The 12,947-nt window shown below is 40.5% G+C and overlaps 1 protein-coding gene across 2 annotated transcripts in view; it reads right to left on the bottom strand.

The window, feature by feature from the left end:
* The window catches only part of LAMA1 (laminin subunit alpha 1), a 110,892-nt gene that overhangs the window by 52,549 nt on the left and 45,396 nt on the right, over nucleotides 1-12,947 (bottom strand). For both annotated transcript variants that reach the window (XR_008235189.1, XM_052787090.1), the window contains exons 11-21: nucleotides 10,690-10,830; nucleotides 9,533-9,706; nucleotides 7,270-7,371; nucleotides 6,343-6,554; nucleotides 4,927-5,038; nucleotides 3,904-4,014; nucleotides 2,988-3,115; nucleotides 2,296-2,382; nucleotides 1,850-2,061; nucleotides 1,234-1,340; nucleotides 58-238 (exon numbers count right to left, since the gene is read on the bottom strand). Coding sequence is in view for 1 of the 2 variants with exons in the window: in XM_052787090.1 (XP_052643050.1) it covers nucleotides 58-238; nucleotides 1,234-1,340; nucleotides 1,850-2,061; nucleotides 2,296-2,382; nucleotides 2,988-3,115; nucleotides 3,904-4,014; nucleotides 4,927-5,038; nucleotides 6,343-6,554; nucleotides 7,270-7,371; nucleotides 9,533-9,706; nucleotides 10,690-10,830 (1,567 nt within the window). In the remaining variant the exon portion in view is untranslated. The remainder of the gene's footprint in view (nucleotides 1-57; nucleotides 239-1,233; nucleotides 1,341-1,849; nucleotides 2,062-2,295; nucleotides 2,383-2,987; nucleotides 3,116-3,903; nucleotides 4,015-4,926; nucleotides 5,039-6,342; nucleotides 6,555-7,269; nucleotides 7,372-9,532; nucleotides 9,707-10,689; nucleotides 10,831-12,947) is intronic.

Genomic DNA, 12,947 nt, shown 5'->3' with positions numbered 1-12,947 from the left:
TATATTCCTGAAAGAAGTTCCAGACAAACCCTGAAAGGATCATGCATTAGAGCTTACGTGTGCAGCCACCGTCCTGGAACGCATGGAAGCCATGAGCACAACGATCACACTTTTCTCCAGCCACTCCTGGTACACAGTGACAATGCCCCTGATGATTGCAGTCCTTGGAGACTGAGCCAAATTGACTGCAGTTGCAGGGAATGCAGCCAAGCCCAGTACGCAGGCCATAATAACCATTCTGTTGGACAGGAAGTAAATACATTTGAGCTACCTTTCATAAATTTTTGAAAACAATATGATGTATACTCTTATTTTCTCTTCTTTACTTTCCCTGCTGTCTGACCTGCACAAATACTGTCAGCACTGTGTGACTGCTGTGGGAGGGCTCCCTGGCTTTATCTATTCATTGTTCCCAGCTATAGGCAAGTATGCATTTGGGTGGAAAAGCAAACACTAAAATGCCTTTGTGGTCCTCTAATCTCATCAGTGAGACTTTATGTTTTAAAGTCTGAGTTTATTTTAATTTAAAGGCTTCCATGAGGTGAGGGTAGGCTATGCTGATCAGGCACAGATTTCTGTGAATGTTAATGAAAGACCAGAACAGAGCAGGTCAGCGACCTATGGTACATGTGGACTGAAAGGCATTCAGCTGGGCTGGCATAAGGGCAGTACTGGCACAGATTTCCTGCTCTGGTCTCTGAAGCAGTTCTAAACGTAGCAAAGGCTGGAAACTGCTGTTTTGTATCACCAGTGAATATCTGCTTGTTCTTATAACAGGCCTGTCTTTTAGCTGAATCCTTTTTTGGCATTGAGCCATGATGTATTTATTATCATCAACCACATTCTTCAGATATTCCGACTCAGACTTCATTTTGCAGAAGCACAGTGCTAAGATCCCTTCAGGTCTGTTAGTAGTGTTTGGTTTGTTTTTTTGGTAAGCCAACATGACTGCACACTGTCAGTGAGTGCAGCACTAGCCTGAACAGCTCTATTCAGAAGGGTGCTGAGTCAACTACATAGCTTCACATCTGCAAAGAGCACAGGCAGAGCAATCTGCAACTGCAAAAGCCTGTGCAGACAAACCTTTGGTCTCTGCTCCAGCAACAGGTCCCCTCTCCCCTGAATATATTTGCTGCTAGTCTCTGTATCTGCTCTAATCTGTATCTATAGATAAACAGGAAGACCAAGATACAAGAAAATGTAGGTATTAGGAACAGGTAAATATTTGCTTACCAAGCACTTATCACATCTTTCTCCAATCACATTTAATTTGCAGTGACAGAAGCCTGTCTCATGATGACAAGTACTCGAAAGGGAACCATTCACATGGCACGCACAGGCTTATGTTTAGACAAAAAGAAACCAAATTAAAAAAAAATATTAATGTCTATCTATATGCATTCATTATTATACAGAATTCCAAATTTGGTATATAATGTGTTTCACCTGTTTATATGCCATAGATGTTAATATACTACAGTAATACCTGTACTACACACTTGGGCTAAAAGATTAAAAAAAAAAACAAAAAACCTCTGCAAATAGATACACTTGAGAAGTTTGTTTCTTCCAGCCCTATGTGTAACATTCAGAAGTAGGAAATGTCTACAGCAGGTCAGTGGAGGGTCAGTGTTAAGCAAGCGAGTTCAGGAAAACAAAGTGTCAGACCCTAGCACAATACATTCCTTCATCAGGCTAGCCCAACTCCATAGTTTTCAACCTGCACTTGCCAACTCACAACTTGAAGGTTAACTCTTTCAGCAAAGGTGCGTATCTCCCCATCCATTATGCTACATGTACACCACATTTTTGTGTTCTTTAAATTTTGAGAGTAATAATAACAGCTTACCATGACAGCTTTTCTCAGTCACTGCATCCCCATAATACCCATCAGCACACTTTTCACAGCGGTGACCTGCTGTGTTCCCCAGACATTTCAGGCATTGTCCTGTGACGGCATCGCAGTGGCCATCCTCTTGAGGGTTTACATTGCCATTGCATTCACAAGGAGCACATGACTGTCCAGGCATGAGTGGATTTCCATAGTAACCATTAGCACACCTGCACCAGAGATTAAAAACTTTATCAGCTGGAATGCAGTCACATCAAACACTCTCCCCACCCAAGGGAGTATTTCCCATTAAATTTTTTATCTAAAAGTGTCTGTGTTACAAGCAAAGACAAAATGGGAAGGAAAATTTTATTAGAAATGTTCTGTACAATTCAAGGCGGGTAGGATGATGAACAGTTAGTGATGGTAATGATATGTATTTTACCCAAAGCTAGTGTACATACCTTTCACACTGAGAACCAGTATAGCCTGGAAGACATTTGTCACAGACAATTCCACCTCCTTCACTCAGCTGGCAAGTAGGACTGAAACTATCAACAACATTTATGACAGTCAGTATCGATACAGAGAATCGCAAGACTTCTACAAACATTCAATATTCACCCTTCAGGTCCACCTATCTATATAACCATATAATTGCAAATTTTTCTAGATTAACATCAATGCTTTAAACATTATAGTATGTCAAAAAAGTTATAATTTTCAAAAACTCTTCTTGAGGTTTTTTTTCTTTTAAAGGAAAGGAAGACTTTAAAACTTCCTAAAAACCTGGCCCTCTTTCTAGCAAATCTGTCCAACTTCTGTACCGAGCTCCTCTTTTTCACATGCAACACTTCTGTCCTTCTGTTGTTTTCTGAAACATGAAAGATAAGAGTGATTTTGCTGCCAAGGTCAAGGATAGGTCAAAGTACTACTTTCAGCCTTCATGTACAAATTGCACCAGTTCACTCAGCCTGTCTTACCTTAGTCTATACATTTGCCTACCTGGAGAAACAATGTTTCCATGAGATATGCTCAAATGAAGAGAAAGAAAAAAATCCTTCTCTCCCTCCTTCAGGTTTCACGACATTTTTTCTTTATCCCACTTTCTGATTTTGCTGAAGGTGCAAAAGAAAATCTCACATAAGCAGCTTACTTGTTTGCAGCAGAACTCAGAGGACATGCACAAGGCTGGCAGTCCTCAGAAGTTCCTTGGGATGGACTTCCATAGAAGCCAGGCAAGCACCGATCACAGAAAGGTCCTGTAGTGTTGTGTTGACAAGCCTGTGAAACACAGAAAAAGTCTTTTCATATTTACTCTTGATGGTTTTTCAGCCCCTGAGGGATCCCTGCAGGAGTCTGCATGCAGTATAACATTCAAGGAGACAGCCATGAAGAACAGAGTAGAACTATGAAAATAAGTGGGGGTTTTTTCCTGAGTTGTAACAGCAAATCCTAATTGTTTCTTTCCTACATTTTCGAATATACTTTACACCATGAAACCAGCCACATTACTTATACACAAACTTAAAACATATTTTGCATATTGCACACGTTTGCAGTAACAAACTTCTTGTATATTTCTTACTTGTGTTTAGCCATTTTATTTCTGTGACCTTTAAATTTCAGAAGAGATCTGAGAGCTAAATTCTCTCTTCAGAATGTAATGTGTAATTTCCACTGATGTCAGTCATGGAAGATGCACATATATCCAAAAACAGATATTCACCCAAAATACTGCTTAATTTTGTTCCTTTCAGAAGAAGTTTTATTGTCACCTGCAGCAAGCAAAGTTAAGATTTTTATCAGCCAGTATATGGTGACATTTTTATTTTAGTTGTGATTATTCCCCACTTGAAATGACAAACTGAAACAAACCGTTTATTGGAGAACCCTTTAATGGAGCCAGCCACCTGAATATATTTTGAAGTAAACAATGAAAAGCAAGAACAATAAACACTTGGTACCCATAGCTTGAAATTTACATGCCCTGTAAATTTGTCTCCCACAGCCAAAATGCTCTAATTCCTAAATAGATGCTTAAAACACAAACACTTTGAAGGATGACTTACAAAGCAAACACCATGAATATCACACTCAGTTGCATGCCCATTGCATTTGCAGGGTTGACAAATACCTCCAAAGAGGATTCCATCCACACGGTAGTACCCAGGGAGACAGGACTGAAAAGAAACGAGGGGGGAAAAGCAGTAGCATTACGTGTGTTAAAAGTACACATCAAAACATTTTCAGAGAGCCCACTTCTGAGCACCCACCATCTGACTCATTCACATTGTGGTAACTGAATGCTCTTTCAACTCTATTGATGTCACTGCAGCTCTTTTCTGGTGGTTGTTTTTTATTTGGACTGGATAAAGGGGATAAGAATTAACTCCATAAAACTTTGATTCAGCCCTTTGTCCCCTGGAGGCACATAAGTTACGTTTTGTGCAGTTGAATATGTGAAGTTCTTTATTATGGGACAATAAAAAACAGATGTTCTACCTCCTCTGCAGAATCATTAACAATGCTATGGCACAAGGTTTCATACTGAAATTATTTGTCAAAATAATTCCTGCTATTCTGCAGACGGTGCTCTGCCTCCCTAATCTACTATTCACAGATATATAAGACACAACCTTGCATGACACATTTGACTCTTGTGGGATCTTCCAAAGGCTAGCATTCCACCCTGCTAAGATTCCTTATTACCTCCATAAACCTAATGACATAAAACAGAAATAAACTGTACACGATTCAGATCCAGAAAGAGTGCTGTAAAATGTAAAAATTAGTAAGGTAAGCTCAAAAGAGCTTCACAGAGCTTTTACAGCTGCTCCCTCTGCAACACTGATGTTCTAAAGTGTTTCATTATCTTTTAGTGCCACCAAACAGAATTCAAGAAATAAGTTTAAAATCCCATTTAGTGTACCTGGAAGAAGATATCTACAGCATTGTGTACAGTATAATAGACAGCATTTCACCACAGAACATACACTTTTATGGCAGTATAATTAAAGGCAGCCTGCTTTTAAAACCTAGATCCTTTCATACAGGAGATAATTTTGCATACATAAAACACTGTAAGATGTTACCTCACAGGACATTCCTGTGTAACCTTGAGGACATTCACAGAATTCCACATCTGGTGCTGAAGAAAGATCTATAACATTTGCACTTGCAGTATCCAGGGTCACAGAGTCCAGCCTAAAATCAAGCATGAGAACATCACATCACTTGTTTCCCCAGACTTGATTTTGAACAGGATAGCTTGCTTCTAGGGGAGTAACACTGCTGAGTGCTGCTCCCTGGCAGTGACAGCTGAGGAACAGGCACAAGTGTCTGCTGTAAAAAGACTATGATCATAGTCTTACCACTGCTTTTGCAATTCTGGGAGTAGATGTGCCCTCCTTCTGTTATCATTAGTTACTACCATTATCTCTTCTCCTGTGCAGATGTTTAAACAAAACCTTCCCCTTCTGTCATGGTATTAGAGGTACATCAGTGGGGCAGCCTTCTACTGCTGCCCTGAAATAAGATAGCATTACTGCACCATGTCTAAAATAGACACATATCACAGGTGGGCAAGTAGTGAGAAACAGCACCAGTTCATTGATGCTGCACACAACAGGATAAAGCAAAACCTCTTACTACAAACAATGGCATTTTGCAGCAGAGGCAATCTTCTCAGTCAGAGGTAAAATGATTTACATAAATCTTTACAAACATTCCAGAAAGAAGAACACACTATCCCTAAATAGACATAAATATCACTACCTTCAAGGGCACAAAGCAAATCTGGTATCCACTCCAATGTTACCAACAGGAAATGCTACCAAATTAGGGAATGAGGAAGAAAGGCTATTGGTGAGGCTAAGGGAATTAAGTAAATAAATGATGAAGCACTAGAACTGATTCCCTTGAGAGTGGCAAGACTTTATTCGTGTTTATCTTGGAGAACAGGTAAAACAGAGACCTGTAAGGTCTGATGCAGATACTGCTAATGCTGACTTGAGACTATGGAATGACCAGTTAATCCATTCCAGCCCAATTTTCCTATTAAGCACTCCCTTAGAGATGAGCATCCATAACATCTGCAAACAGACATTAAAAGAAATTACAGCCAATGTCTTTACTGGCAGGTTTTCAAGTCAGTGATGGATTTGCTTGCCACATACCAAAATAAGCATACTGTTGAGAGTTTCGGAGGTATTTCCCTCTAACAAAGCAGCCATTGTAATAAGGCTTTTATGCAGTATTCCTTTAAAGCAGAAAACAATGTTTCTGCTATCAGATATTTTTGAAACAACCAAATGCCCCTTTTCCATGCATTTCACATGAATGTGTTTTGGGGACAAGATCAGCCTAGAGAAGATTCAATAAAAAATGGGGTTTTTTTTCTAGAAATTATCAATGTAAAACTTTAGGAATACTGCCACTATGAACAGTGTTTCATATGCACAAAAATAATATAAGTATATAGGCTAACTTGAATATTTTCTCTCCCTCACCTGTACACAGCTTTTTTGGCAATGTTGTAGTTGGCCCTGATCAGAAGATGGGTCACATTTACCAGAACAGTCATCAACCTTTCCCGGTCTATAGCTTTTTTTGTATTGAAGTCTATGAAATTCTCCGATACAAATCTCACTGCATTAGAGTACTCCTCATATGGCTGTAATGACAAGCCCGCTGCTCTTGTACTCAAAATCTGCCCATTACCCTGAAATTCAAAGACAGAGAAAATATTTTCCATATCTGCATGCAAATTTTATTTATCAATTACATTTAGAGTCAGAAATACATTCAGATAACACAGAAAAGAGGCAATCAAATTAGATTTCTTGCACTAGAAAAATAGTAAGTAAAAGGTCTGCATTTTCTATGGCTTCAGGAATACTACCATCCCATTCTCTTTTGGTTCAGAGACTTCAGAAATACTATATTTTCTTTTGGAAAAAGAATTAAATTTCAAAAATCAAACTCCTCTACAAAACAGAACCTCTTTTCTCCCTTGTTCTATTGTTAAGCATGTATTACAAAATAATGTCTTTTTGGAGGTGCCTAGATTCAATATAGAGCCTTACTTTTTAACTGCACCATAAATCTAGAAAAGTAAGTAAAAGAACACTCATCTGTTTCATAAATGTAAGTTCTTCCAGCTTATTGTAGTTTCTTTTGTAAACAAAGCTTTGTACATTTGCTAACGAACACTTCACCTGTTTACACATTTAAAACTAGTATTGTATACCTACAATTTCAGACAAATGGATCAGAAAATCAGAGAAATGAGTAGTAACAAAATCTTGGTAGTGACTTTTAAAAAGGGACTTAAAATTGACAAAACTACTATAGAAATCCTATTTTATATTCCTTTTTTAACCCCTTCATAGATTCCTAATAATGTCTGAATAGTAACAAGGTGAAAAAAACCCCACCTGAATGATGACATCCACACTAGATACTATATCACTGTCCACACTCTCCATTGGAACGTCATAAGATACTGTATACTTCAAGTCTCCACCAAAAGCTGTGAGCTGAAATAACAAAAAGAAAAGTCTTAACAACACGATAACCTCCAACCAAAGAAGTGACATGGGACTGTACAATGTCCAAATTATAGAATTACATGGCTTACAAATACCACTTTCCAGGGAAAATTTAACTTGCAGTGTGTATCAGCACAGGGACAAGTGCTGGCTTGTTGTTGTACAGGTGGGGAAAGCAAGCTGAAGGCTCTACAGGTGATTCAGGTAAATGCCCTCATTCAGTTAAATCACCTACAAGACTTTCAACAAACAGCAGAGGTTTACACTACTATCCTAGCCAAGGAGCACAGCATGTTGGAGTTATTAACATTCCATATTCCACCTTTCAGGCTCCTTAGCCCCACAACTGCTGCTGACTACTTCAAAGTAAGTGTCCTGGTTTCAGCTGGGATAGAGTTATCTGTCTTCCTAGTAGCTGGTACAGTGCTGTGTTTTGAGTTCAGTATGAGAAGAATGTTGATAACACGCTGATGTTTTCAGTTGTTGCTCAGTAGTGTTTAGACTAAAGTCAAGGATTTTTCAGCTTCTCATGCCCAGCCAGCAAGAAAGCTGGAAGGGCACAAGAAGTTGGCACAGGACACAGCCAGGGCAGCTGGCCCAAACTGGCCAACAGGGTATTCCATACCATGGGACATCCCATCTAGTATAGGAATGGGGAAGGGGGGAAATCGCCGCTCGGGGGACTGGCTGGGTGTCGGTCAGCGGGTGGTGAGCAACTGCACTGCGCATCATTTGTACATTCCAATCCTTTCATTATTGCTGTTGTCATTTTACTAGTGTTATCATTATTAGTTTCTTCTTTTCTGTTCTATTAAACAGTTCTTATCTCAACCCACGGGTTTTGCTTCTTTTCCCGATTTTCTCCCCCATCCCACTGGGTGGGGGGGAGTGAGTGAGCGGCTGCGTGGTGTTTAGTGGGGTTAAACCACAACAGTAAGTTAAAGAGTGGTACCAACAGTTAGACCTATATTAAATAAGAGATCAGAATTTGAGTAAGTATTGCCCTGTGCAAAACTACTCCTTAATGTTACACTTCTGAGACTTGTTTTCATTTACTGTGTCACCATACTAAGAAATGGGGCTGCATGGGCAAAGAGAAGGGACTGAAAATAATTAAAGATGAGGTTGCAAGGTTCCTTCTACTCAGCACTGGCAAGGCCACAGCTAGAGTTCTGAGTCCAGTTCTGGACTTCCCAGTACAAGAGAGAGATGGACATCCTGGAAAGAGCCCAAAAAAGGGCCACAAAGATAATTAAGAGCCTGGAGCATCTTTCATATGAGGAAAGACTGAGTACCAAGACTGTCCAGCCTAGAGAAGGCTCAAGAAGATCTCATCAATGTATATAAACACCTGAAGGAAGGGTGCAAAGAAGATGGAGCCAGGCTCTTTCCAGTGGTGCCCAGTGACAGGACAAGAGGCAACGGGCACAAACTGAAACACAGGAGGTTACCTCTGAACATCAGGAAACACTTTTTTATTGTGGGATGACCAAGCACTGGCACAGGTTGCCCAGGGAGGTTGTAGAGTCTCCATCCTTGGGGATACTTGGAAGAAGCTCTCTGGACATGGTGCTGGGCAACCTGCTCCAGGTGACCCTGCTTGAGCAGTGAGGTTGGGCAAGATGACCTCCAGGAGGTCCCTTCCAACCTCAACTAATCTGTGATTCTGCTGGAAAAAATGGAAGACCTAGAGCTGTAGGTAGTAACCAGGGCAAAAATTAAAGACTAGCTGGTTGGAAACTAATAAATGTGAAATGGGAGATGGCCAAGAGGCAGGTAAGAGGAATTTAATGGTCCTGTCTACTGTATTGGACAAGGTGTGAAGGGTGTAAGCTTTGGGATAGAAGCCAAGAGTATGAGAAATGTGAACATGTAAGTTAGTAACAGTCAAGAGAAAAAAAGAGATTATATTGTGTCAAGGATAGGCAAAGAAGGAAGTGGGGAGATGAATGAGCTCAAAGAGCATGAAGAGGGTACTGGGAATGTCTGGCCAGGCACACTGATTTCAAGAGCAAAGATAGATTGAGAAGACTGGTAATATTGGGGTTTACGTGTAATTTTTAATTACAGAAACTATATATTTAGAGCAATAGGTTATGATTAGAATAGAGAAACTATGAAGGAGTTTTGACTGTAGCTGGGAACTTACTTTATTTCCTAGATACATCTCAGGTGCTGACCAGTAGTATGTATGTTTCAGTATTTTCACAGCCTCAGTGTTGTTAATACTTATTTGACGGGGTCCATCAAACTGGCTTCGCTGAGGTTGCACGCTCCTTGCATTATAGAGATCAGTAACAAGCCATCCAGTCATGTCTGATATCTGTAAGAAAGAATAGTAATGTTAATGGAGTCAGGCTTTGTGTCACTGAGAAAGCAGTGACTAAACTTAACCCCTCCCTAGATATTAATTTGAACTGATGGATCTGTAACACTTTCATTAGCCCAGTCTGACATCCAACACATGCAAATATGCCACTTCATACTAGGATTGTCTCCACCTCTCTATTAGATAGGAACAAAAATACGAGTGTGATTTTCACCCTCCCAATAAAATTATCATTATACCTATGTACTTCACTGAGATAGAATTACAGAACTTCAAGGGCTTTGAGGTCTATCGTCCCCATTTATAGATAGGACTGAGCTGGAGGAAAGTTAAATCCAGAATCCCAGAAGAGGGAACATAGATTAGAGAACTTTGCCTCACTGAAAGAGTTCTATGCAAGCATCTTAGAATTTCAGTTAATTTGATGTGTTTTCCTTTCTTTTTATTGGTGCACAAAACAGGGGACTAAAGTGTGACTAGCTCTGCAAAGATACAGAAGGAATTTGGTGGAAAAATAGTGTCCCCAAAGCCCCCTAACTCAAAAAATGTCTATTCAGAAGACAGTGGTATTTATAATCACACTGTTTTCCAAGAAAGAGTATTGGCAATATTGCCAGAGGTCACTCTAGCCTTGCCCATTAGGTATGAGAGCAAGGAAACAGATTTGGGCTCACATCTTCAATATGCAAAGAAACTTTAACAGCACAAGGTCAGAAATAATGCATTTTTCCAGAGCATTATTGCAGCCTCCACTACCCAATGCTTCTGGTATTACTGCAAGCCAGTGGGGCCAAAGCCTGCACTGGGATGATATTCTGAATACCTCAGAGCTGCCGAATGACACTGAAAATCCATTCCTCTGTAAGAAGACACACGCCAGAATTTGGAGTTAACTTGGGCACATGCCAAAGAAATACAGTACCTTTTGCAGCTGCCTGAGGAAAGAATATTAGGTCATGGACATAACGTATAAATACCTGACTGATAGGCCATGTTAGGCTGTCACAGACATCAGAAACCCCAAAGCAGAAACACTCTGTGCAGCCCTGAGGATTTCTTTCTTGCAAATTGTAGAATCCTGGTTTACAGAGGTCACAGTTTTCACCTTCTACATTTTCCTGTCAACGGCATATAATACATTTCACATCAGCATTATTATGGTAACAAATACAGTGGATTAGATGGGATTTAGGCAAAACAGCATTCAGAAGGTTATAAAAGAAAACAAATTTCGGCACAGCAGGATTATTGAATAAGACTCAAAGCTTAAAACTAAAAGCGATTGGAAAAATTCGGCAGAATTTGCCAGTCCATCAAAAGCTAAACATGCCCTGGCAAGGGCTATATTGCAGTGAAATTTCAGCACACGGGCAGGGTTTGAAAAGCTTCTGCCAGCTTGCCAATCTACTTCTCTCATAGCTTGAATTTGTAGATTGCTCTGGAGAAAAGATCCAATGTTTACTGAATCCACATGGTCTATAAATAAACAGCATAGCTCACCTTTAAGGCCAGGCTCCTGGAGCTATCACACCCAGCTTCAAGACAACAGTTCCTCAGCCATCTATTAATACTTACGCTGTGATCTCTACCACTGCTTCCACCTCTTCCTGGAGGAATACCACGTACACTTAGGCTAGCTGGCAGCTCTTCCTCCTGCAGGAGCAGGGAAGTGATTGTTCCCCTGTACTCAGCACTGGTGAGGCCGCACCTCAAGTACTGTGTTCAGTTTTGGGCCCCTCACTACAAGAAAGTCATTGAGGTGCTGGAACATGTCCAGAGAAGGGCAACAAAGCTGGTGAAGAGTCCAGAGCACAAGTCTTATGAGAAGCAGCTGAGGGGACTGGGGTTGTTTGGTCTGGAGAAAAGGACGCTGAGGGGAGACCTTATTGCTCTCTACAACTACCTGGAGGGGGTTTGTAGTGAGGTGGGTGCTGGTCTCTTCTGCCAGGTGGCTGGAGATAGGACAAGAGGAAATGGCCTCAAGTTGCAGCAGGGGAAGTTTTAGATTGGATATTAGGAAAAAATTCTTCACCAAAAGGGTTGTCAAGCATTGGAACAGGCTACCCAGGGAAGTGGTGGAGTCACCATCCCTGGAGGTATTTAAAAGGCATGTAGATGTGGTGCTTAGGGACATGGTTTAGTGGGCATGGTTGATGGTTGGACCTGATGATCTTAAAGGTCTTTTCCAACTAAATGATTCTATGATTCTAATATGCTCTGGGCTAAGGTCCAGAAACTCCTAGTCCAAAAGAAGAGGTGCTCCCCTCCTTTAGCTCCTTTCACTGGCCTGCTGCCTCCTTACCATGCAAATTGGGTAGTTCAGAGCATACTGCTACATACCTCTTTCAATGTAGAATTTGAGGGGCGGGGGAATCCAAAACAGTGCACCAAATTTTTTTCTTCGACAACAATATGTTCAACAAACAATATGTTGTTATTTATTCAGAAAGTTTAGACAATTGCTGCTGACAAGCAAACCAGTAGAGAAAATATTTGGTAAATACCCACGAAGCTGTGTAAATAGTAGATCTCCATGAGTATTTCTACACAGTAGGATACAGAACATTTACCACTGCCAGGAACAAGATTCTGATTGTGTCCTAGCTTCACATCAGGACAAGACCCAGACACACAACACTCCACCATTTCAACCTTTGGTTTCCACTATGGGAAAACTCCATTACAAAGGCAAAGAGAACTTTATGAAGCACCCTGCAAAGTTCCCTAATACTTATGGTTAGGACACCAGGACTCCAGGGCATACAGCGAAGCATACCTGTCACTATTTTGAGGAGGCCTATATGAGCTCTGCATTGCAATTTGAAATGCAAAGCCTGTGGACCAAATTCTGCTTTCAGAAGCAGTTACCAGAGTAACTTCACTTCAGCCAGAAGAATCACTCCAGATTCCAGACTTACATCAGATTTGGTCCCACAGAGCAAGTTTCAAGCTACCAGAGAGAAATCTGAGACCTTTGGTGGCAACACTACCAACTGACTCTTCTTCCGGACCAGTGTTTGGCATGTCAAGCTTACATAAGGCCTCTCTAAACAGCTAGGTTATGTGCTTTTGTAAGCAAAGTACAAACTGTTTTTGCAAACCATATGAAAATTTTATGGTCCCCAGCTCTGATTCAAAAGCTGAGGATGACTGCTTTCTACTTGTTAATATCCAAACTTGGGCAAAGGGCCTCCTCAGATAATGAGATTTTAAAATCTTGGATTTTTAGAGAAAT

The sequence above is a fragment of the Harpia harpyja genome, chromosome 5, assembly GCF_026419915.1.
Source record: "Harpia harpyja isolate bHarHar1 chromosome 5, bHarHar1 primary haplotype, whole genome shotgun sequence".
NCBI classification, from domain to species: domain Eukaryota; kingdom Metazoa; phylum Chordata; class Aves; order Accipitriformes; family Accipitridae; genus Harpia; species Harpia harpyja.
This window is presented reverse-complemented; position numbering and strand designations above follow the sequence as displayed.